The sequence below is a fragment of the Pyrgilauda ruficollis genome, unplaced genomic scaffold (assembly GCF_017590135.1).
Source record: "Pyrgilauda ruficollis isolate IOZ18807 unplaced genomic scaffold, ASM1759013v1 scaffold56, whole genome shotgun sequence".
NCBI lineage: Eukaryota > Metazoa > Chordata > Aves > Passeriformes > Passeridae > Pyrgilauda > Pyrgilauda ruficollis.
In genome coordinates, this window is record NW_024527266.1 from 5306360 (window position 1) to 5331653 (window position 25294).

The 25294-nt window shown below is 42.7% G+C and overlaps 3 protein-coding genes and 1 non-coding gene across 7 annotated transcripts in view; all 4 read right to left on the reverse strand.

Moving 5' to 3' along the window:
* LOC121361058 (putative RNA-binding protein Luc7-like 2) overlaps nucleotides 1-10127 on the reverse strand; it is a 30690-nt gene extending 20563 nt beyond the window's left edge. For 2 of the 4 annotated variants that reach the window (XM_041481365.1, XM_041481364.1), the window contains exons 1-2: nucleotides 9542-10114; nucleotides 1088-1158 (exon numbers count right to left, since the gene is read on the reverse strand). Coding sequence is in view for 2 of the 4 variants with exons in the window: in XM_041481361.1 (XP_041337295.1) it covers nucleotides 9542-9602 (61 nt within the window). In the remaining 2 variants the exon portion in view is untranslated. Of the gene's footprint in view, nucleotides 1-1087; nucleotides 1159-9541 lie in introns of all 4 variants that reach the window. The other 2 variants (XM_041481361.1, XM_041481362.1) reach the window with 2 other exon arrangements.
* Nucleotides 10128-11948: 1821 nt separating this feature from the next.
* On the reverse strand, nucleotides 11949-12582 carry FMC1 (formation of mitochondrial complex V assembly factor 1 homolog). Its single transcript, XM_041481367.1, has 2 exons — nucleotides 12321-12582; nucleotides 11949-12224 (listed from the first exon to the last, which is right to left on the reverse strand). Exons 1-2 carry the CDS (start codon nucleotides 12447-12449, stop codon nucleotides 12030-12032), a joined length of 324 nt encoding a protein of 107 aa, XP_041337301.1. The 5' UTR covers nucleotides 12450-12582; the 3' UTR covers nucleotides 11949-12029.
* A 330-nt stretch (nucleotides 12583-12912) lies between these two features.
* On the reverse strand, nucleotides 12913-12985 carry TRNAR-CCU. Its single transcript has one exon. It is a non-coding gene; the product is annotated as a tRNA-Arg (tRNA).
* A 7813-nt stretch (nucleotides 12986-20798) lies between these two features.
* Nucleotides 20799-25294, reverse strand: part of UBN2 (ubinuclein 2) — a 43372-nt gene continuing 38876 nt past the window's right edge. Inside the window, exons 15-17 of the mRNA XM_041481386.1 lie at nucleotides 24455-24701; nucleotides 23651-23740; nucleotides 20799-22682 (exon numbers count right to left, since the gene is read on the reverse strand). Coding sequence (XP_041337320.1) covers nucleotides 22633-22682; nucleotides 23651-23740; nucleotides 24455-24701 — 387 coding nt within the window. The 3' untranslated portion in view covers nucleotides 20799-22632. The remainder of the gene's footprint in view (nucleotides 22683-23650; nucleotides 23741-24454; nucleotides 24702-25294) is intronic.

A 25294-nucleotide genomic window follows, 5' to 3' on the forward strand; every position in this document is an offset into this window, starting at 1 on the left:
ATATTTTAGAGGTGTTTGTATATCTCCATATGATAAACCTTTTTTCTTTTTTTCCTTCTACGTGCTGTTAGTTGGGCTGGAACATCTCAATTGTATCTTCGTTGTGGCAGGTTGCAGCTCCTGCATCAGCAGAAGCATCAACCTGCCCAGACACTGAAGTCCAATTGCGAGGTTAAATAATCCCTTCCCGGAGCAAGACCTGAAGTCTTCAGAACAAAGTAACCAGCTGGTATTCTGGGGTGAGGGCTGAACATGTTTCCCTTTGAGTAAAATAATTGTCACTGAAATTGAGAAGAGAGATCACTGCAATGGCTCTCTTCTTGTTAAGACACAGGCATGATAAAACACCTTAATCTCTCTAAGGACGCAGCCTTTTTTTAAACATAATTTGATATGATCTCTTATAATTGAAAACCTACTGGTGAATTACTGAAGCAAAAAGAGCTGCTGGGAGAAAAAGTGAAATACAGTGAGCTCAGACAGCAGCCTCTTCCATTTAATCAAGCATTTTAGAGAGTGTAGATACATTCTGCAGTTATTAAAGTTTTTTTTTTATGGCTTCATGATTTGAAACTCTAAACTTCTGGATTTGAATCTCTTAAACAATTCAAGAAGCCATATTAATTACTGAGGTTAACTACAACAGAGAGGAATAAAAAACCCGTATTGTTTTAGTCAAACCTTTCTTACTATTATGGATTCAGATTTTAAAATATTTGTTCTATGTATAGGATGCTAATGTATAACATTTTCAGATGGGCCGTTTCAGATTATCAAGCAAACAAAAGCTTTTTTAAATTTGCCTGCAGGACACAACAGGTAAAACCTGTAACCCACACACCAAAGAGCTTCAAAGCAGTTCAACAATAGGTTTTCTAGAGGGCAACCTTACTGCTTGGTTATACTTACAGTATTAAAAATTCAGAGTAATCCCTTTATAATCATGCCTACTACTGCAGTAAAGAGTTTTGCTTTTTTTTTTTTGCTTTTTTTTTTTCTTTTTAGGAGGTGGATCTTTAGTTTTTAAACACATAACTGCGTTTGTTCCACATTCATTAACACATCTGAAAAGTTATTGATAACTCACGGCTCGGCGAATGCGGGGCCTTTCTGACACTCCCTTGCAGATTGATGTAGGCAGGCAAAGATACATTGAACCTTTATAAATAAAACAAGGGGCCAGATTGTTCAGTTTGTATAGAATAATAGACTCTGCCAGCAATTTTAACACAGCATCTAGAAACACATGTTGACTGTAAAGATTCTTCTATATAAAGACACATCAACAAAATAACTTATTTAAAAAAAACCCCAAAGCCGATGGCCTAACAGCACTAATCTATCGGGAGTCAAGGAGTTACCAAGACCAGAAAATTGCTGAAAGACTCATGTTCCTTAAGTAAAGTTGGCAAATAGTATTTTCACAGACATTACCTCCAAATACCTTTTTTCACACCTCTATCACAATTAGGTACTGACACTACAGCTGAAATACAGTCCTTTTTCATCAAACTGGCTAGCATGATAATCACAATTACCAACCTGAGGAAGACAGCATAGGAAAAAAAAAGTGGCAGAAAGTGATCAAGAACCGCCTCAAGAATACTTTAAACACTTGTATTTGTACTTTCAACTTTTATTCTTTCTGCACTGTGCCTTTAAACATTTTAAAAAACTGTCAGAAAGGTTCCCTTACAAATATGATTGGGGTATTTACATTTTCTTTTCTACAAAAAGTAATTTTATACATTAGCATTTTTTTTTAATATATGCTGTTTCAGAAGGAAGAGTTTAAAAAAAACAAGTGTCATATATCACATTCTAACAGCGACTGACTGTTTTGTCCCTCTGGCAGCTCATTTGCAAGTCTGATAAGAAAATGCTTTTATTCCTTCATGAATTTTGTGAGCTCCAATATTCCTAAACAGTGCACACCTCTTGGCAAAGACAGAAGATTTATTCTGCTGCTGACCTACAGATGAATCATCCTGAAAGGGTGATGGCCTGGGATCTACACAGGTTGCTGAGGGGTGAAGGGAAGAATAAAATCTGTGGATCCACTGTGCACCTGACATTCTGCCTACAACAGCAAATGAGATTTATGCAGATGCCTTCTAAGAACTAAAACAACACAAACAGATGTGTTCTTAAGACAAGGACTTCTGCAGTACAGTAGGTAACTAAGATGCTACTTCTGCCTGTCAAACTGCAGGGAAGTTGATACCTTCTTTGTATGGTCAAACAAACAAGTGAATGCTAAATCTAAATAAATGAGTATTAAAAAAAAGCTTTATATATTCTGTAATAAGAAAGTAATGCACCCAGGCACCAAGTAGCTGGAGTCACCTAAGTTTTAGAAGTATTCTTGAACATCTATAAAGAGGACATAATCACTGACATTTCAGACCTTATTACAAATTCTATTTTAATAGGTAAATAATTAAATCAGCTCAGAAGAGCAGTTTATTTAACCCTGCCTCTGAAGAACAGCACAATATTTGACTACTTGATCTTTAAGACTTGTGCTCATTACAGAAATGAAAGTAATTTACCAGGTCATTACAGGAGTCAACATCTATTACTGTAAGCCATCTCTGTGTTTCAAATTAGATTTTTTCCACCAAAAGAAAAATCATATGGTTGATAAAATTTATATGGAGAAAAGATAAACTGAATTTTCCCCAAGAAGCATCAGCTTTAATTTTACTTAAAGTACCTGTCCCAAATCATATTTCTCTAAGAGATTACTTTCCCAGTAAACAGAGAACTTTGAAACAAAACTGAAAAGAAAAAAAGCAAAACACCAAGGAAACTTCTATATTTGCAAATTTCATATCCTTTACAAGCATAAGGAAACTGCACACAAGATACACAAATATTCAAGAGATTATGGCAGTAATGTAAACTTTCTAAAGGAAGTTTTCTGTTCTGTATAAAACATACTGACTACAAAATTAACATCAACATTTAAGATCACTGCATGCTGCTGATTAAGGAACATCCAGAGGTTAAGCTTACAATGTGCACTTGTACTACACAATTCACTTTGAACTCCCAAGTCTAATCTATGAGCAGGCCACCACAATGTCATTCCTGTTCGGTGTATTTTAATCACAAACCAGCAGAACGAACACTTATACATCAACAATGCTTAGCACAGTAACATGCTCCTAACAGTGACTTCTTTCATCCCGCATCTCTCACTAGTCTGACGTACTCTAATACGCTACCGTCAACAATCCCAAAGCACTGATGAGAATTACCCTTTATAATCCAACTGTAACCTCTAATTGTAAACCAGTGGTGCAATCCACGCAAAGGAAACAAAGTGAATTTTCATTTTCATGCTGTTGACTTCCTGAATTAAGGTACATCAACAAAAAGATGGTTAACTTTCCACTCAAATTTTTGAAGCATGAGTCCCACACGTTGGCAAGGGACTCTGAAAGCTTTATTCAAGAACTACTAACAGGGTGGAGTATGTGTTTAAAAACTGTGTATCAAATTCCACCCACAAAGCAAGCCCTCTCTAAGCAGTATCCAACACCATTATTTATCTGAGGCTTATGCAGGCACAGAAGATCCTGTTCCTGCAGCACAATGAATGGGGAGCTAATTCTGATACTCTTGTCATTAACACTGGACATGTCCTGATCCTAACAATTTTAGAGTAATACATACTTCTAACCAGGACTGCTACTGTTTTACACCATGACTGAAGCAACACTAATGAAAGCAGAATATAATGAAACCATCCTTTAGCTAATGCATTACAAGTTGAACAAATATAGGAATGGTTTTCCTTGAGGTATGAATTTGCCCATTTGCTTCTTCATAAATGCCATTTTAGACAGCATCCCAGGTAGAGAATAATTCCTCAAGTTCTTCACTGTTCCCATCATTTTTAAGGTCTAAACTATCAGAATTTTATAACAAAGCCAGAAAATACAGACAATTCACTAGACACTGTCATTGCTCTTAAAAACCTGATCACTCCTGATTGACAAATTGTCCTTGACATAAATAAAGCACCTTTCCATGAAGTTCGTGTGTTGTGACTACTTTCAGATTTCTGAGCTGATTTCAGTTCAACATTTTGGGGAGGTTTAGCAGAAATTCCTGTATATGAGGTATTTTTCTCTGCCTTTGCTGCTGCTCTGCATTTGAAAGCAGCTCTTGGAAGAGGCTCTTGGCTTCCTAGCCTGGCTCTCAGCCTGCAGCTACCCAAAATGGCTACAAAATCCTCAACAACGATCCATCAAAGTTTATACACACATACCACCTTCTACCTCCAAGCATGAAGCAAAGTGGAAACCAAAATCTACCTAACCCTGCAAATACCAACATAAACCCTCCACCCATTGTTAAGTACACAGAAATTCTTCAATAATCCCATACTAAAACAAAAAAAAAAAATCTAAAATGGGTTACAAGTTCTAGATTACACCTCTGTTACCATATAAAACGTGCCACCAAACACAGGATGAGTAAAATAAGCACAGGAGTGTCACTTCAATTCCTTTCAAACAGTGAGGACAGAAAAGTCTCACATTACTAATCACTACTAAGGATAACTGAACATAACCCAGAAAAACCAGTCAGGATGTGAACAGATGCAAAAAGGGCATTATAAGCTTCGAAGGCAGAACAAGATGACCTACAACAAGTGTGTTTGCTAGTAACAGCTGAAGAACTGAGCTGAAGACTTCAAACACGGCAGCTCAGCTCAAAAAGCCAGCAGGTGAAGCAAAAGGAGCTGACTGGCACTTCATATATATATGGCTTCTGTCTAAAGGCTCCAGAGATTTTTCTGCTGGTCACATAGCATAGTATTTGTTAAGAAGCTTGGGAGAACCTTTTCATGACCACATGTAAGTCTCAGAAGCATGCACAAATCCATCTGTCTCTTAAGAGAATCTAATTAACTTAGCTAGATTTTCTAACTGTAGACTAATTTTGAAGTGGTGGCAATTATTTTAAAAACACAAACCATCACCACATTTCTCTGCAACAGTCAAGTCTTAGCAGCTTCAAGATGTTGTGTGGCACCAGGGCTACTGGGATCTGCTGTGCCTGCACTGCTGTCACAAGTAATGATCCTGCTTCACCCTGCGCTTCCAACCAGCTCCTCAGGCTGACTCCAGCACTCCTGCAGCAAGGCAGAGCACATGACTGACCAGGGGGAAAATGAAACACTTGGGCAAGATAAGCTGATTCAAGATCAAGTGGGATACTTCCCATCAGCCCTTTAACAGAAAAGTTTTCAATCTTTGCCCATTTAAACTATATAATGGAAAAAGACCCAATCCTGAGGATCCTAATATCAATTGTTAACATTTCACCCAATTTGCAAATGACTCAATTTATAGTTATGATCCCATCTGTAAGGTTCACTCCTGTCTTCTGGAGAACAGGGATGGCAAAAGCAGGGTTCACCTAAGCATACTATTAAAGAAAGCTTACTCAACTTCACAGTTCAAAAACAGTATTCTAAAAAACAAAAGTCACACTTTTCTATGTGCTATGTACTGCTAAATGACAAGTTCCTGCAGCTCCAGTCAACAACAAAAAATTCAACTTGAGCTAACCTTTTAACTATTGACATATGGAATATGTGTATGGCAGGTTATCAGTGTTTGGAATGCCATTTCAGAGATTTTTTTTCAGCCTGCAGTCATGACTATATTAAAAAAGACCAGGTTTCTACTAGCATTCAGAATCAAAGATTCTTTTATTTTTTTTTTAAATTTTGGTACAGTCCACATCCAATTCAGCTTTCCACTTGTCAGAGAAGTGTGCAAGAGAAGGTTAACCTAGGTAATATGCAATGTATTTTCAAAAACCCATGTGCTTTTAAATAATAATTAATAAATGTTTTCCCAGGTGTGTAAAAGGACCACTCCTGCCATTCAGACATTTCTTTGTATTGACATCACCAACACAACTGCTTTTCAGACAACCCAGCCATATTTTAAGAATGGGAACTCGCTGGCAAGTCCTGAGATGCAGCAGCCAAGTCCCCTCAGTGGCACTCTCTGTCAGGTGTCTGTCACATGAGCAAAGGCAAGCAGGGAGCACTGGGCACAGCAGCTGCCAAGAGGCTGCTGAGCCCCACATGCTGGCAGGTAGCAGCCAGCCAGCGATGCCCTGGGACTGCCAGTGCATCCATCCTGCTGCCCAAAGTCAGCCAAGGGAGGCAGCAGGCTGCCAAGGAAGAGGGGAAGATCTCAGCTGTCCCTGCCCTCTGGAAAAGGGTACAGCCAGGGGCAGGCCTGGAGCAGCACACCCGGCTTCTGCATGGAGCGTGCTGGGCAGCCCTGCTGGACAAGAGAAGTCTCCTCTCTAACACAGATCATTTTTCATTAATATTCCTACAGCTTGGTGGGTATCTTCTGAATCACTGTGATCAATATGGAACTGTGCTTTCTAGGTGTTCTCAGAGCTTAACAGCAAATCTATAAAAACACTTAATCACTACACCTTCCAGGCTTTTCCTTTCTGGCCCTAGGGACACCAGTCATGAGTGTGCACATTGTCCCACAAATTACAGCCTACAGCTCATCTCCTAAAACCATGTTTGAGCATCTGATTGAGGAATTTTCAAAATCATTTTCTGAGCATTTTCATATTTTCTACAAATGATACAATAACCTAAAAGGGAAAAAAAGACCCAAAGAAAAAAGCCCCCTACATATATTCAGGCACGGCTGCTGGTTTTAAATTTACCTCTGAATTTTTTCTATTCCCACTGACAAGATCAAATGTTTGATCTACCTTTCCTAAAAGAGGTAAGATTTTTAAGCCTTCATATTCTAGGTTTCTCAAAAAAGCCCGGAACAAGACAAAAAGACCTGCCAGACTTTTTAAAGTATAAAACTAAAAAGCACTCTGGCAATATTGAACAGCATAAAACAAAAACATTGCCCAAGAAAGATTATTTTTTCTGAAACTCTATTGCATTTTAAACTCTAATGTGTTGCCAGGGAGAGCAAAATCAAAGGCAATGGGGACAAGTGGTGAAATTAAAGTTCTGACCTACCAAGAAATTAAAGAACTGACACACTCTAATAAAAAGCTGCAATTTGCATGTTAACAGAAATAGAGTACTTGTCAAAGGTAAGAGGAATAATAAAAAACCTAACGACCCCAAACCCCATCATTCTCAATGTTAGCAATATTTCAATGACCTTGAGCCTGGCCTTGGATTTATTAAGTACCAGCTCTGCACAAAAAGGTTCATTTTCAATCCCTGTGTACAATTCAGTATAAATGATGCTGATGCTCCAGCTCCACTGGGCTTTTTTTTTTTAATAGAATGATGTTACACAGAGATCCTCAATCCAATCATGGAAGCCAGCTTTACAAATGGTCTTTTCTCCTTATCCCTCCCCATCCTGCCTATTTTGTTTAAATGCTTCCTTTCTAGCCAGTTAGTTTCTGAACAGTTCAGCACATGTGGTTTAGGAATTACAGGGTGAGCAGGACTACAATTATCAATACAATAAGTGCCTTCTTACAAAGCCAGAGAAAATATAGCCTGAAATGGTTATTCTTGGTTTAGATTTTAGTCACTTAACATTTTTGGGCAGCTGTCTCAAGTAAATGACACTCTTCTCCCACCACCCAACAGAAAATACCTTCAGAAACTGAAACAGCTCCTCCACGCCCCTCAGACCTTCTGTGTAGCATTAGGGTAGCACTGAGACAGCAATCTGGGTGCCAACACTGGGAACACTTGAGTCCCATAAGCACAACGTTACTTTGCCAAGCACTCAGACACACATAGCCACAACAGGAGGAAGTATTGGAAAATCTTCTGAAGCAAGACAAAACTTCCCCAAATTAGATGCTGTATGATGACAACTCACTAAACAGCCTTACTCTGGAAGGCAATCTTCGCGGAACAGTAATTTAGAACTCGGCAAAAAGCATTCACGATACAAGGAGTATGCGTAAACCAGTTAGATCTTTCAAAATTCTAGATTATACTAAAAAAAGCTGCCATAGCACAGAGAGGGACTACAATTATCAATACAATAACTGCCTTCTTACAAAGCCAAAGAAAATATAGCCTGAAATGGTTATTCTTGGTTTAGATTTTAGTCACTTAACATTTTTGGGCAGCTGTCTCAAGTAAATGACACTCTTCTCCCACCACCCAACAGAAAATACCTTCAGAAACTGAAACAGCTCCTCCACGCCCCTCAGACCTTCTGTGTAGCATTAGGGTAGCACTGAGACAGCAATCTGGGTGCCAACACTGGGAACACTTGAGTCCCATAAGCACAACGTTACTTTGCCAAGCACTCAGACACACATAGCCACAACAGGAGGAAGTACTGGAAAATCTTCTGAAGCAAGACAAAACTTCCCCAAATTAGATGCTGTATGATGACAACTCACTAAACAGCCTTACTCTGGAAGGCAATCTTCGCGGAACAGTAATTTAGAACTCGGCAAAAAGCATTCACGATACAAGGAGTATGCGTAAACCAGTTAGATCTTTCAAAATTCTAGATTATACTAAAAAAAGCTGCCATAGCACATTAGGCCAGTACCGAGAGATGATCCGGACACACACGGTACGTCCCACCTCCCACATCCTACTCGGTGCACAGGGACACAGGTAACTCTTAAATCAACACGCAGCTTCCACAAACATAACACGTCTGCAAGAGTGAGTACAGACCGAGTCTGCAGAACATTTAAATTATCTCTAATTGCTGCCTACCCTCGGGTGCAGAATTCTCTTGTTTGCAAGTTAAGAACTGCACAGCCTAAGCGGAACTGTTCTTCTCTAGCAGTCCCACAAGTATCTGGATTGATGGGCGAGTGCCGGTTCAGACTTTCTGACAAGCTGATGGCCACGCACCGTGACAAGAACTGCGGGAAGATTTACACAGCAATACTGTCCACTGTGTGATCGCAGAGCGATCTGAAACCTGACCTCGTACATCTCGTATCTCTCTCGGGGTATGACTGCCTCCAGATGTTAAGCTTTTACTTGGCTGTTTAGGGCTTGTTTTTAAAAGAATCTGTCCGGTTGGGTCAATCCCACATTGCCTTTCAGAAAACAACAGCCATATCCGCCTTCTGACTAGCACAGTGGTCCGGGCCAGAATTTAGACAAATCTATCACGACACAAAACCCCACCCTGCTCTGCTGAAGGGGCTGTTGGTCTGGGGGGATTTTTGTGGTTCGCTATGTCCTCCCCTGGATGATCAGAATCTCGCAAGGGGGTGTGCCCCGTACGGTGACCGGGCGGGAAGGCTGCGCGCCGCGGGCACCGCCAGCCGCGGATCTCCAACAGCAGCAGCGCCGCCGGCGCCGGCAGCTCCGCGGGGGAGGCGTCGCCCGGCTCCCCCCACCCCGCCGCCGACGGCCCCGGCAGCCCCGCCCCGCGGGGGGTGCGGGCAACGGGCTCCGGGCCTGCCAATCACGGCGAACATCGCCCGGCCCGCCCGGTACCGCCGTGACCTCCGGGGCTGCGGCGGCTCCGCCCCCTCCTCCCCGCCCCACCGCGGCCGGGGAGGCACTTACCGTCCCGGGACGTGCCCATGAGCTGGTCCAGCATGGCGCGCATCTGGGCCTGCGCCGACATCTTGAGCGCGGGGGGGGCCGGCGCGGCCCGGCCGAGTCACGCCGACAGCGGCCTACAAGGCCCGAGGCGCGGCGGGCGCTCGGCCCTGCCCCTCGCGTCACGGGCGGGGCCGCTCCCCCGCCGCCGCGGAGGGAGGGAGGGAGCGGGCGCTGCCCCCGCCTGGCTTTCCCGGTGGGAAGCGGAGCGGGAAACTCGCTTGGTGCCGGAGCCGGTGCCGCCGCCTGGCGCCCCCACACGCTCCCTCACTCCCGCTCCCTCCCGCGCCCGCCACGCGCGCGCGCCGGCGGGAACGGAAACCCACGCGCACGCGCCTTGCGCTCCTTCGTCCGCTCCGCGACGTCAGCACGGACGGGCCTCGGCGCTCGCCCATTGGCCAGTGACGCACCGCGCGGCGAGGCTCCTGATTGGGCCGCCGGGATGGGCCCTTGGGGCGCGCTGATTGGCCAGGGAGGCCCGCGTGGTCGGTGTGACGTCACGGTCTCCGGGTCAGCGGCGGCGCCGGGCGGGGCGGGAGCAGCGCGGGGACAGCGTGCGCGTGGGGACAATTCCCTCCGGGGGACAATTCCCTCCTGGAGTGACGAGCGGCCCCGCTGCCACTGCCCCTGCTTCTCTCGAGTGCCGGGTACAGTCCTGGAGACACAAGTTACTGTAATACCCCGCTAACTGGAGAATTAAAACTGAGCCTACCGGCATGCGTGGCTGATAATTCAATTTACAGGGCATCAAGATCCATTAAAAAAAACTAAAACAAAACAAAAAAACCAACGAATTTTACCCATTCTAACGCCTGCATTTTGTGACTCTTCCTTTGGCAACCGTCGTGTTGCTATCTAGTGCCCAAAACCCACCACAAAGATCAGTTCTACTCGCCCACAAGCGCGGGTGTTCAAGGTCAGCTCCACAGGAGTGAAAAGGGGCAACACGCAACTCCCCTTACAATAACCCCCTCACCCCTGTGGTTAGCTGTATTTCAGGACTTGCAGACAAGATGCTCTTCTGTAACACACTTTAGTTCCTTCTACTCTTTAAAGAGCATCTGTGTCTGGCCAAATGATCGCTTTTTAATTTATTTTTAATTTTTTTATTTCCCTTCTCGAGCGATATAGTATAGAATGCAGCAGTTTTCATTGAATAATCTTGAGCAAGCAGTGTGTCACAGCCATTCTCAGTGTGTGGTGACATCCCACAACTCTGACTTACTGAAAATAGGTTGATACTTTTCCAGCCATTATATCGAGGCTTTTCAAAAAAAAACACCATTTAACTAGTGAGACACTGTAAGACCTGCAAACTGGAATTCTGGTCACCAGAACCCTAAAACTTGTAGGTCACATCTCCTCGCAGTATGTAAGCAGCCCAAATTTTCCTTTTTTTAAGGATCTGTTGTGCCTATTCACTATACTGTAGGGATTAAACCATCCCCAAGTTTTAAATACAGGGGAAGGAATCAGTAGACTTAGATGAACTGATTCTCTTTGCAACACTTTTCTGACAGAACACTGTGTTTTCCCTGGCAGTAAAAAAACCCCAACAAACACACTTTAATTTTCTTAGAGTTGCTTCAGGCTTCTCCCCAGGTAAACCTCACATTTTTAGCCATTTAAAGTCATACTTGTTATAGATTTCTTACATATCTTGCACACAATTCGACACTCTCCTGTGAACAGCAGCAACTCCAGGCCTTTTATGAAAGGAAACTCGCTGCTCCGGTTCGTGAGGTGAGTGGGAGAAGGCAGTGAAGGCAGTCCCGTTGCTGTGCCTGCCTGCAGTCAGTTCCCCTCAGCTTTTCTGAGGTTCCGAGGGACAGGGCAGCACAGGAGGCCGGCAGTTCACAGTCAGCTTCTCAGGGACACGAGAAACCTGTAACTCATGAAGAATTCATCTCTCTGAATCGCTACTGCCACGGAAAAAAACCCAAAAAAACCTTTAAGGTGGAAGAGGTTTGTGCTGCTGCAGTGCTGGCCGGAATCCACAGACGCTGCACAGAAGAGACCTTTGTTCTTGGGAGAGCAGGGAATCCCACGTGCACAGAATATGGCTGGAAAGTGCTTCAGGAAACACTGCACCAATTCACCTACCACTCCTGATTCCCGTGGGGGAACCACGAACCCCGGAGCCCCTCGGACGAGCAGCTGGCAGTGAAGCCTGGCGTGTTTTTCCGCTACGAACAACCTCTCTGTGAGCCCGCGGGAGGTCCCAACACAACACACATTCACCAGGACGGGACGGGCGTCTGGGAACCCCGATAAAGGGACAGGGGCTTGGCCGTCTCAAGTTACGGCTTTCACACCACAACCTAAAACTGACAAAAAGCACCTGCTAAAAAACCCAGCCCGCTCCAGTAGCTCTAGGATATTTATTTATTTATTTATTTATCTATCGAGGAATGAACGTTGAGCGCAGCGGTCCCGCTGAGCGCACGCTGTCTCAGCCCTTCCCTCCCGGCTGCTGCGGCAGTCTGAAGCCCACCAGCCCGGCGACCTCCTGGGGCGAGCGCTCGCCCTTGCCGTGGAACTCGCGGTGCAGGGCCTCGTGCTCGCGCACGCTGCGCAGCAGGCACAGGTAGGTGGCGGCCTGGAAGTGCAGCTCCTGCTGGGCCCGGCACAGCTTCTCGCTGGTCACCTGCGGGGAGCGGCGGTCAGGGCGGCGCCGAGGCCGGGCCGAGCCCCGGGCGCTGCCGGTGGGGCGGTGGGGAGGGGAGGGGAAGGCCGCGCGTACCCGGTGCGCGCGGAAGGCGGCGAGCACGTGCCGATAGGCGGGGCTGTCGCGATAGGAGCGGCCGGCGGCGTGGCGCAGCTCGCGCAGCAGCGCGCGCAGGGTGCGCAGCGGGGCTCCCAGGGCCGCCATCTTCCGCGGGCGCGCCGGCCAATCGAGCGCCGCCGCCGGGCCTCGCCCTCGCGCCCCGGCAGTGCGGGCAGTCGAGCGCCGAGCGAACGATCGCCTCCTCCTACTCTCTGCCGCCCTCCCGCGCCATTGCGATCGGCGCTGGTCAAGTGCCGGGGATCCAGCGCCGAGGCCGGGCCGTGCTCGCTCCACGCCTCGCGCTGGGCTCTACGCCTCGTAACCGACCTGTGGTAACGGAGCGGGAGCACCGGGAGCCGTAAGAGAGGCGCATCATACTGCGGGAATCCGGCTTGGGCCGCGGGCGCGTTCCCGCGAGCTCTGGGGTCTCCGGTTTAAAAGGCGCTACGGGTTCCGCTGGAGCCAGAAAGGGACGCCCAAGAAGAAGCCCAAGAGCCGCAGACCCGGGACAGCCAGCCGCTCGCAAACGTCAGGAAAGCGGCGCGGCTCGAATGCAAAAAAAAGAGCCCACCCCAGATGGGACTCGAACCCACAATCCCTGGCTTAGGAGGCCAATGCCTTATCCATTAGGCCACTGGGGCTGCTATGACAAACTCCTGTCTATGTGCTTACTTGTTTGCCGTCTCCGCCCACTTTCCTTTTATGGCGTGTAATGCAGGCCGGTGATTGGGCAGCGCCGCCCGGCGCGGCTGCGCGCGGCGCCCTGGGAGCCGGCGCCGAGGTCCCTCAATGGCGTTGTGCGGCCGCAGCTCGGCAGAACGCGGTGTTCCCACAGGGAAGCGCTCCCTTCCACGCTTTCTAAACGCTGCCCCCTGCACACTGTGTTACCCTTGCTCGGGTGGTTGCCCTGACCGCAGGAACCCCCACCCCCAAACAGAAAAACCCGACAAAAAGCCCCAAGAGGGCCAACCCTTCAAGTCAAACCTTTTGCCGTTTTTATTTTTGTGAGAAATCACAGACACGGGGCTAATATGTACATTCCTCTTTATTTAATACAGCACAGACACGTGACACATAGAAAAACAGAAAAGTACACTCATGAAAAAGCCTGTCGCAGTCAGGGACAGGGAACAGCTACGCCAAATTGAGTAAGGCTCCTACTGCAGAACAGGGGTCTGCCGGCAAGGGTGGATCCCAGAGCAAAGTCTGCTGCCAAAAAAAGCTTGTGCTCCTTTCAGGAAAGCAGAAAAGGGCAAGTCCCTTCTGGAACAGGTGAAGGCAGCGTTCCCCACAAGGTTTGCAGGATACGAACCCCAGGACTGTGTTTGGATCAGAGCACTGATAGAATGAAATGCTCTCCAGTTATTCGCACAGAGGGCCAATAGTCCTGACCTCTGAAAACATAGGACTGCTCAGGGATAGGAAACCTGAGTACCTGGAAGGAGTGAAAACGTCAAGTAGTCACACAGAAGAGAGTTAAAATTAGCCTCCCTGACAGGGCTCTGCTAGCCACAACTGGGAATGTGCAGGGAACTAACCAGCTTCCCAACTAACAAAAGACTAACAGCCATTAAACTGACCACAACAATATATGCATTGGAACTGACGCAGGCTTTTGAGGCAGCAGCTTCCTTTTCCTGCTTCAGTTCAGGATGGAGATAAAGCAGGCACCAGTTCCTCTGGCAAAGAGCCTTACACACTTTTAAAAAATTAAAATACAAAAAAGGGAGACAGGTGTATTTACAAAATCCATGGCTGGTACAGTACATCATTTTTAAGACACACTAAATGCTACAATCTTTCAGGTCCTGAGATTATTACAAAAAAAAAACCAAACCCAAAACAAAAACAAACCCCAACAACTCAAAACTTGTGTTCAGGTCCAGTTTTATAAGGAGAGAGGAAAGAAATCACACATTTAAAACACAGTATCCCTTGAAGTTATTGGAACACATCTCCCTAAAAAATCCAAATGGAAGTGGTGCTTACCACCCAAATGTAGCTGCGTTTGGTTGTTCAGGCTTGCTGTCACAAGAGGGGAGCATTTCACGGGGCAGTTTCCCTGGAGAGCTCATCAGGTAAGCACAGGGCTGTTGGGATCCTCTCTCCATTGCTAAGCCCTATGATCCAGAGTGTTAAAAGGGGGAAGGTGACCTTGTACAAATTCATGCTGGACTGAGGAAAGCATCACAGGAATCATCAACTCAAACAGGTCTGGCATCTTGTAGTAACTGTGCACTCCTTTGTTTGAAGCTGAGGAATGCAAAGAATTCTAGCTGTGATTTAACACGTGTTAATAACAAAAAAAAAATTCCTCCAGCTTTTTGTTCTGAGCTCCCCAGTGAAAGGCAGCAAAATAGTTTCCCAGCCCTTCATTTTCCGGGGGACCACAGCAAGTCAGGTAGAATTAAACTGGCTATATCCAAACTTGCTAAAATATATCTGTATATATTAGAAGTTACACCAAACAAAGGATACGGAGGCCAAACTGCTGTTGAGGGGATGTTCCCCACTGCCATTAGCTGTGCAGGGCACTCTTCTTCACTGACCCTCTTTTAACAGGCAGGCCCAAAGGGACTTGTACCCTCACCTGTTTTCTTCCCCCAATGAAGTATTCTGAACATAGAGATTTTGTATCATCAGAAGTTATCATCACAGATGCCCTTTTATTATAAGCACCTGACCTTAAGCTAGAGAATGGCAATGTTTTAAGGATTACTCATTAAATGCTTCTAACTCTCAGTAAAAGACTACAAGAGACAAATCATGTTAACAAGGATACTAGTTCAACTGCTAAAATATAGCACTCCTCAGTAGACTTTTGGGGGGTAAAAAGTAGTAGTTAATTTTGGTGTTTTTTTTTTTTTTTTTTAACAGTAGTCCAAAAATAAAATTTCTCCATCTATTTCCAGTACAGATCTTGATAACTATGCAAGAACATGGTACTAATTGCTACATGATGGAATCACCGGCAATAAAACACACACTACAATTCTCACCTCTGAGCTAAATTGTTATTTGTAGTTACATACAACAAGACTAAAAGACCAGTGAGAAATACCTGGGGACTGGGATTTAGTTTTTATTTAGCTGGTAACTCCCCTTGTTTAGAAGCAACTTCATTTCAGTGAGAAATTGAGTTAATTCACTTCTGATGCTGGAAAGAAACCTGGGATGTCTCATGAGTTTCTTCCTAAATCCAATCTGTACATTAAAAAACATTTCTGCAGCTTCTTAATCCAATTTTGAGAGCTGAATATTTTACAAAACTCTCAGACTAAAACCTGTCACAAGAAGTGATTTTAGCTTCCCTCTCAAGCAACTTCATGACACTTGACACTACGTGTTGCATCAATGAAAGGGTTTCTTTTTTAAAATACAATTTTTTTTTTCACATTAGCAAAAAGTTCTGCATTACAGACATTCAAAAATACTCCATTTTCTTTGGGTAAAATTTCAATATGTGTTAAGAGGGGTAGCTGGGGAAAGGAATGCATGTAACACTGAAACATGTAAATACTTATCTGCATAGTTGATATTAGTGACTACTAATCAAACTAAGGCCTTAGCTGGAAAAAGCTGAGAACACAAAAAAGTTTCTTCCCCCACTCTGGTGAAATCTGCTAAGTCTCAATGAAGCTCTGTCTACCTCAGCATCTGTTCAGTTTGGCCTATGATAGTGGCATCTTCTGACTGGTTTTGGTTGATTCTCTCCCACTCTTTTTCTCTTGGTACTAGACAAATGCAAATATGACTATTGATAAAATGCATCTGCACACGTTGCTAGGAAGAAACAAAAAACCCTTTTAGTATTGTGCATGATAGGAGCCAAATACAGTGTACACTGCTTGGTTGGGATTACTTCACCATAAATAAAAATTTAGTAGCTAATGGTTATTGTTTAAGCAGGAGATGACAGCAGTGGAAGAGACTGACACACACTTCTAGATACAAAACGTGGTGGTGGTTGGGGTAGAACTACAGCTGTCAAAAATGGCTACAAAAGACAAGCCTATATCCTTGACTACTGACAAGATCAGCAGTTTTACTTATGAGTGTGCAAAAACAGTTGCAGGGAATCTTTGTACTTCCCCAGTTTTGGGCCAGTTCCAGGCCATGTTGATCTCTCAGCATAACTCACAGCAGCACCAGGGCTTTCTAGAGCCCCAAAAGGCTATTACAGCAGCAAGGGATCACTGCATCATAAAAAAAGGATGATGAAGCCTCACCAGAAGTTTCCACAAACAAAGCATTCCCCTACACAACATTTATTTTTCCAGTGGCCCAGTAAGCATACTTCTGGCTGCTTATTTTGGCAGTGATTTCTTAAGCAGTAGACAGAGATTTTTACAACAGCTGCATTTGTTAAAGACTGCAACAGTCAGCCATCATCACCAGCTGTATATTCCTCATCTCACAGATCAGCCCAGGATGTGTGTTCAAAAGGAATTGAACAACGTAACTGGCGAATGTGGTAAACTTCACTGAAGTAACTGAACTGATACCCCTAAGACAGATTAAGAAGCACCCTCAAGTACCACCCCAACTGGCTGAGGTACCAGCAATAGTCCTGTCTTTGACTGGCCCCAACAGATTGGTAGGAGAAATCCACTTATGGCGTAGTTTGTGTAACGGGTTAACTCAAACGTGAAGACAAGCCAAGAACTGAGTTAGGCTATTCTCTGCCACAGGAACATATTCGGTACTGTATTTTCTGTTTTCCACACTGGTTCTCCACCCATGAAGGACTCATCATTCTATTCCAACTCTGTAAAATAAATGCTTCCTTTTCATATTGCAACTCAAAATCAGATCTTCCCTAGGGGAAGCACATCACAGAACTAGAACAGTCTAGTGATGCATTTGCATGTTACCTTAAGTTTAGCACTTGGTCCACAAGTGAAGTGCTAATTTCAGGTATTCATGTTTATAATAATCATAAGTTAGATAGATCCTCAGCACAAAGCTGTTAAAATCGCTATATCATCTATTGCAGATAGCTAATTTTGTCTGAGAAGGAAACAAGCACAGATACTATTATGAGGGTTCATCTGCAGCTAAGAACACATGAACTTACTGTTCATTATAGTAAGAGAAGAAACCACTAATGAAATCTCAACAAATTGAGATGTACAACTTGAAAAGTATGTCATGACAAGTGACTTAGGCAGTATGTGAAACATAGCTAGCTTTAAACTCAATTAGCAGCTGCACTCTTGCATGTTTTACAGAATTCTTTCTTACATAGGCTGCATGGTGGAAAGTGACAACTTTGGTAAATATGAGAATCCTAGCAGTAACTGCTGATGTGACCAGCTGCACACAAGATTCTTGCAGTTAATCTCAATTCACATACATTGCAAACTGCTATTTTAACTTTATTTACCCCCCCAGCTCCTTGGGGCTGTCAGCCACACATCTCTGCCTCAGACTAAGTGATGGTGTGAAGCAGTCCAGTCATTAATAAGGTTACCAAACAGGGCCCATAATGTTTTACTCATGACCTAATTAAGAAACAAATTCAAAACCTTCAGAGAAAAATGCAACAAGTTTCATTCCCATTAGCCACTTCCTTTCTCTCATGCACATTTACACACACTCATGCACACACTCTTTTATTGTACTGTCATCTTTGCACAAATGTTCAACCTTGAAGTAGCATTAAACAGAGCCAAGAGAATGGAGAAAGATGAACAGGTTTCAGGAATATTGCTTGTGTGTGTGTGTGTGTGCACATGTGAGAGAGAATGCACAAGCACACAGAATCAATGCCACAGCACAGCAGCTATGAAGTTACACACATTACACACTTGGTTTTGTTTTTTTTCTTTACAAAAGGGTAAAAACCCCAGTTTAACAGCATAAAGCCATCTTGGCAAGCTTAAGATTTTCCTCCAAAATGCTTTCCAGCACTTCAGGATCGCTGAGAAAAGTTTAAAGAGGGTAGAGAAATAAAATAAAAAAAAAAAAAAAAAAACAAAAAAAAACCCAAACCAAAACAGAAAAAAAGCACTTAAACAAAGGACAAAGGCCTGAATCAAGTAAGTCATGAAGGGTAACAGCCATTTCACCAGAGCTTGGACCAATCAAAGTCTACCAACATTTTTAGAATTTTCTATAAAATTAAAATTGCATAAAGTGTTAATGAATCAGTTGTTTGCCTAATGCTTTAACCTTCTGGTTCATTTTATGAAAAAAAACCCCAAAAACAAAACAACTAACAAGCCCAAACAAAAAAACAAGTGTCCCTTTAATGATTTTCCCCCCAGTTCAGCAAAATATGAAAGTCAGGTGTGGGAGAAAGCCTTCCACAGTTTGTCTTGGCTGTAGGTTTTCCCTGCAATGCCATCTTCAAAAAAATCCAGAACAAAAGCAGAAGAGGGACCACTGTGCTTTCACTAATTCACTCACAAACAAACAAAAAAACTGAAACAAAAAACCCATCAACCCAAACACCCGAACGCTTCTAATCCAACTGTGGGCAAAAACTAATCAAAAGAAAACAAAAAACCCCTGTAAACTAGATTAAAATTTGCTAATAAATACAGCCAAAAGTTCATTTTATGAATGTAGCAGCAAATGTGATAAAGTTAGTTGGAGTCCAAGGTGACTCCCAGAGGGTTACTGGTTCGCACAACTGATGGCAGCTTGGGAGAGTTGCAGATTTCTCTGTTTTCATGTCCTCAAGGGTCTTGCACCAAGTGGAGAAGGAGTGTGGAGGAAGGGTCAGGTGATGGGACTGCAGGAAGGAACAGGCTTTTAGCACCTGTCCACCCCTAAATCCATGCATCAGACAACTTTGATAAGATTCAAACACAAATAAGAACCCAAGTAATTAAAAGTTTCTTCTGATTAGCAGAAAACAGATGTGAAACCCACAGCATCCGCACTTGTGACTCAGTTGATCAGTATTTAGACATGTTTCTCAAATCAACAGAGAAGGCTGCAAAAGTGACTTAGGCCATTTGTGTCCTGGAAAGGGAGAACACTGCAGTTATAGTCCAAGGTATGAGGAAACTCTGCAGCCTGTTTTTCATCTAGCCTGCCTTCTTTCTTTGCAAGAGTCTCTTATGATTTCACATAGCTACCATGGTTTTTGGGACTTTGGATCATGTAGCAGGGAATATTACCCAGAGAATTTCAACATCTAAAACCTATGTTTGAAGTTATTGCTTGCATTTGTTTGGGGCTTTCAGAGAGCTTGGCATGTTAGCTCATATACAATCCCCAAACCAAGTTCAGCCCTGCTGCCTGAAAAGACAGCTCTACTTGGCTTTCTTATTGCTTGTGAATACTGAGGGTTTATTTAGTATGTACAACTACAGTTTATTTATTAACAAAGGCCCTTAAAAAGTAGTAAAAACCTGGGGGGAGGGAAAATGTCCTCAGAAGAGCTGCTGTGCAGAAAATAGTAAAACATTAACCTAATTTTGCATTCAAACGTTGCAGTAATCTTTCCCATTCTGTCTATGCTACCTGCAAAGGTCTCTGGGAACCACCCTATTATTTCCTTTGATTTGGCCTGGCTAGGTTTAACCAAGGAGAACAGAAAACAGCAAGTAAAGGGTCCCCATCCCCAACGCTGTTCATTCAAAAGACGCTCAGGAGCATAATGACTAACAGGAGTATAATGACTGATAAGAGTTACCTGCTGGGGGGGGTTGTTTGAACTGATGTCACAAACAATGTATGGTCATCTTTATTTTCATCATCCTAGTATCTATTGCCACAATAAGTATTAGTTTACTTGTTTCCCAAGACTGAGAAGCTCAATAGGACACAGAGGTAGGACTACTCCTACCCTCAAGATTTAGAGAGGATACTCTTCAACTGAAGATGAAGCATACTTCCAGGAAGAAAGGAATGTTGAAAGGGAATTTGTGCCGTAGTTATATAAAGGGCTCCAAGTCTCCCAGTCTAAAATTTCAGTAAATATGAAGACAAAAGATGACAATTTGAATGGGATGCAGAAGAAAGGAATGTTGAAAAGGAATTTGTGCCGTAGTTATAAAGGGCTCCAAGTCTCCCAGTCTAAAATTTCAGTAAATATGAAGACAAAAGATGACAATTTGAATGGGATGCCTTGATGAGGAAAACACATAAGAGGTAGAACTCTCTTAGGACAGGGTCCTTTAAATATATTGCTGCCCAATGGCTCACTGCCACTACTCCCTTAGCTACATGCATTGGTAAAGTTCTCAGGTTTGACACAGTTCAGAGAATTAACATCCTGTCAGAACTGTTGGGCCTCAAAAAACAAAGTTGGCTTCCTTCAACCCTTCCTGGAGAAAAGAAAAAAATATCAGATGAAGCTTGCACTCTAAATAGTTTATGGTATTTCGACAGAATTTGTGCAGTATTAATGCAAGGGTCTACATAGCATTTGTGTTTCAACTCTAAAACTTGGTGGAGATGCAAGCTTATCTGATCAACACACCACATACAAAACATTAGTGCCAGCTAAAAAGCATTTAATTGGCAGATGCTGTGGAGTGAAACTAATGAACTAATGCATCTTAATTCAATCTGTCTTTCACAGAAGTGTTGTGCAAAAACATTTATTGCTGAGCTCAACCCAACATTTTTATACTAAATACACAATATATATTATTTTAAATTTATGTATATATATTTATATAAAATTAAAATGAGCTCTAAATAGAAAAGAAATTGTTGTCTGATCTAAGAAAAATAAATCACATGTAAAAGAAACCTGCAAGCTCTAAGTAATCTAGCAAAATACACTGAAGAGTCATTATTCAGGGGTCAAAGTCTCTCTACAGGTGTGAGAAAACCAGTAGTGTCTGGTTCAATCTCTGAGTCAAACTACCAGAAAAATTATCTACTAAGAATTTCAGCATCTCTGGTCAAAGGAATGTTTCAGGGTTGAAGGAGAAGGGTGTCATACTGATTTATCTGCTCCTTTTCCCTATGACTTATTTAAGTTTCTGCCATTCTCACCTTTTATGTGACAGCTCAAGGGACTCAACAGCAATGTTCTGTCCTAGTGTCAAAAGTGCAACACGTGCTGGATGCTTCCTAATCTTACATGTGAACCGGCTGATGTATTGCTATCAAAGAAAAAAAAAAAACCAAACAAAACAACAAAGGCAGTCTTGTGCTACCACATAAGAAAGAGTTCAGGTAAAACTTCCCAGGCCAGCAGGGGCTGGAAATGCTGGAGACAACCCATTCAGCCCCCAGAAGAGAAGGCACCTCTGGTCGCTTTTGAACGACTCCTCTTTGGCTAATGCCTGAAGCAGTATTAATCTGACTCTGGAATAGGTCACAATCAGCTTTCTTTAACTAGCAAATCAATATAATGCATGGCTTCTGGGAGGAGTCAGATAAAAGATGAAGCCTGAGAATGAGAAAAGAACTGGTTGTGGTTCATGAAAGACATGAATAGAGTATCTTTCCAGTAGCAAATAAGCAAAGGTAAAAGAAACTTTAACAAATGAAAATATTGAAATATTAGTGTGATTTAAAAAAAAAAAGTGGGAAAGAAATGCTAGTCTGACCAATAAAATGTGGGTTTGTAAATGTAAATGAATTTCCATCCCCTTCCTCCCTTAAATAAGAACTTTTGTACTAAAAAAAAAACCCTGAAAATAAATCAAATAGTCTGTGTCTCACATATTGATGTACCAGGAGATCTGTTTTTGAAGACAATTCTCTATTGAGACTGCATACATCTGTAGGCTCCCTAAAGCCAAACAGCCTTCTAAAGCTGGATAAATGCCCATTATCAGAAACTGTTTTTGTCTAAAGGTTTAACTATAATGCAAAGTATCCCAGCACCATCTCTATTCTACACAACCTTTGGTCCACAACCATATAGTACACTTAGGACCTACACATACTCTTATACTGGGCACTAAGGAAGTGGATGATTCCACCTTATGCAATGAATGGAGAAACCTATTCTAGCACCTTTCACCACTTCCACTTTTCATTGGACTTCACCCAGAAACAAAATGTTGGTGCTGCTGTGGGTTTGACGATCAATTTCTTTTAAGAGCCAATCAGAGCAGATAAAAAAAAAGTTGTTTCTTTAGGCAATATCAAACTATGACCAGTCTGCATGACCAGGAGGACCAGTCCTCCTTTTCCTTCTCTCTTTGATCAAGTATTGTTTTATTTTTCTTCTTCCTCTCACCACAGTGCTTAGGATCAGAATATGTAAACATTGACAGAAACAGCAGCCCTGTGACAATAAGCACTTTCCCAACTGGGCAGATTCTGTCAGCCAACCAGAACTGCTTCAGCTCCCTTGCTTGTCCAGAAGTCACTGGTTTTTCCGCTGTAACTTAGTGTCCCCTTTACTTTGGCCTCCATCTGTAGTTGAGAGACAGAAACAAAAAGGAAGAATAAAAGCATGAGTGAACTTTTGTTTTTGTAACTTACAGTAGGAGAGACAGGAATTTGGCAGGTTCAGCTTTAGCATCAGCAAAAAGTACATTATCTTTACTGAGTGGAAGACTTTGCATCTTTTCTGTGGATCATTTATTAGAAATGGCATTGTTGAAACCTGATATATCAAGCTTCATACCAAAACACTGCCCAATTTTTTGGTACTGAGAACTGTCAAATAAAGAACGAACAATGCCCACAAAACTGCTGCCACCCTTCCCATTCCTTCTCCTGGCCCCCAGAAAACACATACAGGTGACAAAGAAAGGTGTACACTCTAAACTGCACTTTCTAAAGCTTGCTGAAAATGTTCCTCCTCTAAGCGTTACAAACAGAAAAATAAAATGTTCTGTTTCAAGTTTCTCTTCTCAACCAAACTATCTCCTATCAAGCATAAAATTCCTAAGAAGAGCAGACATTCCATTAACAAACCATCCCACCATTCACATGTGAATACAGTCTTATAAGAAACATGAAAAAAGCTTTTAGCTGGAAGGTCAGTTTCTCCTTCAAAGGAGAAATTAAAATTTTTAATGGAAAAAAACTTTATGCAGCCTATAAACAACCAAGTTAGTGTCCATTAAGTACTATTCCTTTTTTCCCCACTCGTTGAATTTGTACACTTCAGTTTCTAGAATTGTTGCAGTAAAGTATTGGAATTTTTAAAGTTTTTTTTTTGTTCCTGACATTAAATAGAAGTAGGGGGAAAAGAAAGTCATTCAGGTTCCAAAACACTGCTACAATAGAGTAAGTTCTGCCAGCTGCTCCCAAAGTTTGTCCCTGTGTTGTGTCTTCTCTAAACTAAATACTGGTGTAGATTACATTTCACGCTAAGGCAGAAATTTAACTTTTAAAGTTAAAAAAAAGTAGTAAGAAACATATCATGTCTTTACCTGTGTAAGCTTGCTGCAAGTGAGCAGGCAGAGGTGAGTGAGACAGCGTTGCTGCATGCTGAGCACCTGGCTGTAAACCCTTCAGTAAGTCTGGGGGAAAAAAAAGGGAAAACAAAGATAAAAAATCTTGAGAAGAGAGGCAGTCTCTGTGAAATAAGTTTTTGTTTTTATAGTATAGCTGTAGTAGCAGGCTTATCTCCACAACAAAGAATAAATACTTGATAGCATTCTGATGCCTGGAATAAGTCAACAAAGACAAAGCTATTCAAACATAGTTAGTCAAAAGTCAGAGAAGGGATTGTGCCTTGCTACTGGGATGCAACTCTTCATATCCAACATTTTATATGGCTTAAGAACACAAATAGCTTCTTTATAAGCAATCAGAAGAAGTAAATGCCATCTTGGTTGACAGTTCTTCATAAGAGAGCTGTTTGATATCTGAGATTGAGTTAAGGCTACTTTGAGGAATCACCATATTAAGTTTCTTATTTGAACTGTGACATTTGAATGCTTTTAAACTACACTCCTTCCTAAAAATAAGCTATTAGAAGTTAACCGAAAAGAAGTATGTTCAAAACTAAACATATACCATGAATATAACAATGAAGTTAAGCTTATCAAAGGTGATTTATAACACTTGGGTATTACGTAAAGAAAGTTTTTACCAGATGGAATCCCATTTACTCTCCTGCAGGGATTTTTATGAACCAAATCCAAGTGTCTCAGGACTTTTTTGCTTCCCTACTCCATTTCCATTTTAAGGATGCATCTTTCCTTATATCAGAGTGTCATAATTCCACTCACTCTGAGTTAGGCTGTGGTGGAAAGCCGCTGAGGTAGATCCCGAGGTGGTTGTCACTCCAGCTGTGTCCGTCCCAAAGCCAAGCAGCTCCAAGGGAAACTGGAAGGGCACAGTCACAGGAACAAGGCCACCCAGCATCCCAAAAGGAGTTAATGGTGCAGACGTCACGTTCTGACTGGTCACAGACAGGGGTGATGCCATGAGAGTCAGAGGTGAGGCATTAGCCAGTAAAGATGCTCCTGCTGTTGACTATGCAAAAAAAAAAAAAAAAAAAAAAAAAAAAAAAAAAAAAGAAAAAAAAAAAAAGAAAAAGGCAGTACTTCAAGATTTTTAAAGATCTGAATTGTATTCTTTAAGGGTATAAAAATCAACTATTCTCTGTTAAGTGTTGCTCTGTTGAGAAGTATTAAACTATTAATGAATATCCACTTATCCACCCATGAAGTCTTCCCAGTGTTCATTTGCTAAGCAAGCACAATTATATTGCACATTCAGACATAAAAGTATGGTTCATCTATCATGTTTTTCTCATCAGCCTTACAGGTAATTTCCTTGATCTCCTTATTCTGTACTGGGTCTACAGTCACAATGTAATACAATATCTTCTATTCGGTTATTAATATGAAATTACCCAAGATCTGAAGTACTTCAGAACTACAATGTTACACCTCTCCCCTTCCCAAACCTGGGTCTTAACAGAACATTTTTTCCAAAGAGGTTGCAAAGAAACAATGAATTCTGAAAATTAAGATTCATATGCAAGAATCCCCAAACTTAAGAAGTCAGGTTAGCAAAATGGATACATACATATGTATGTAAAGGTATGTATGCACATATCAGAG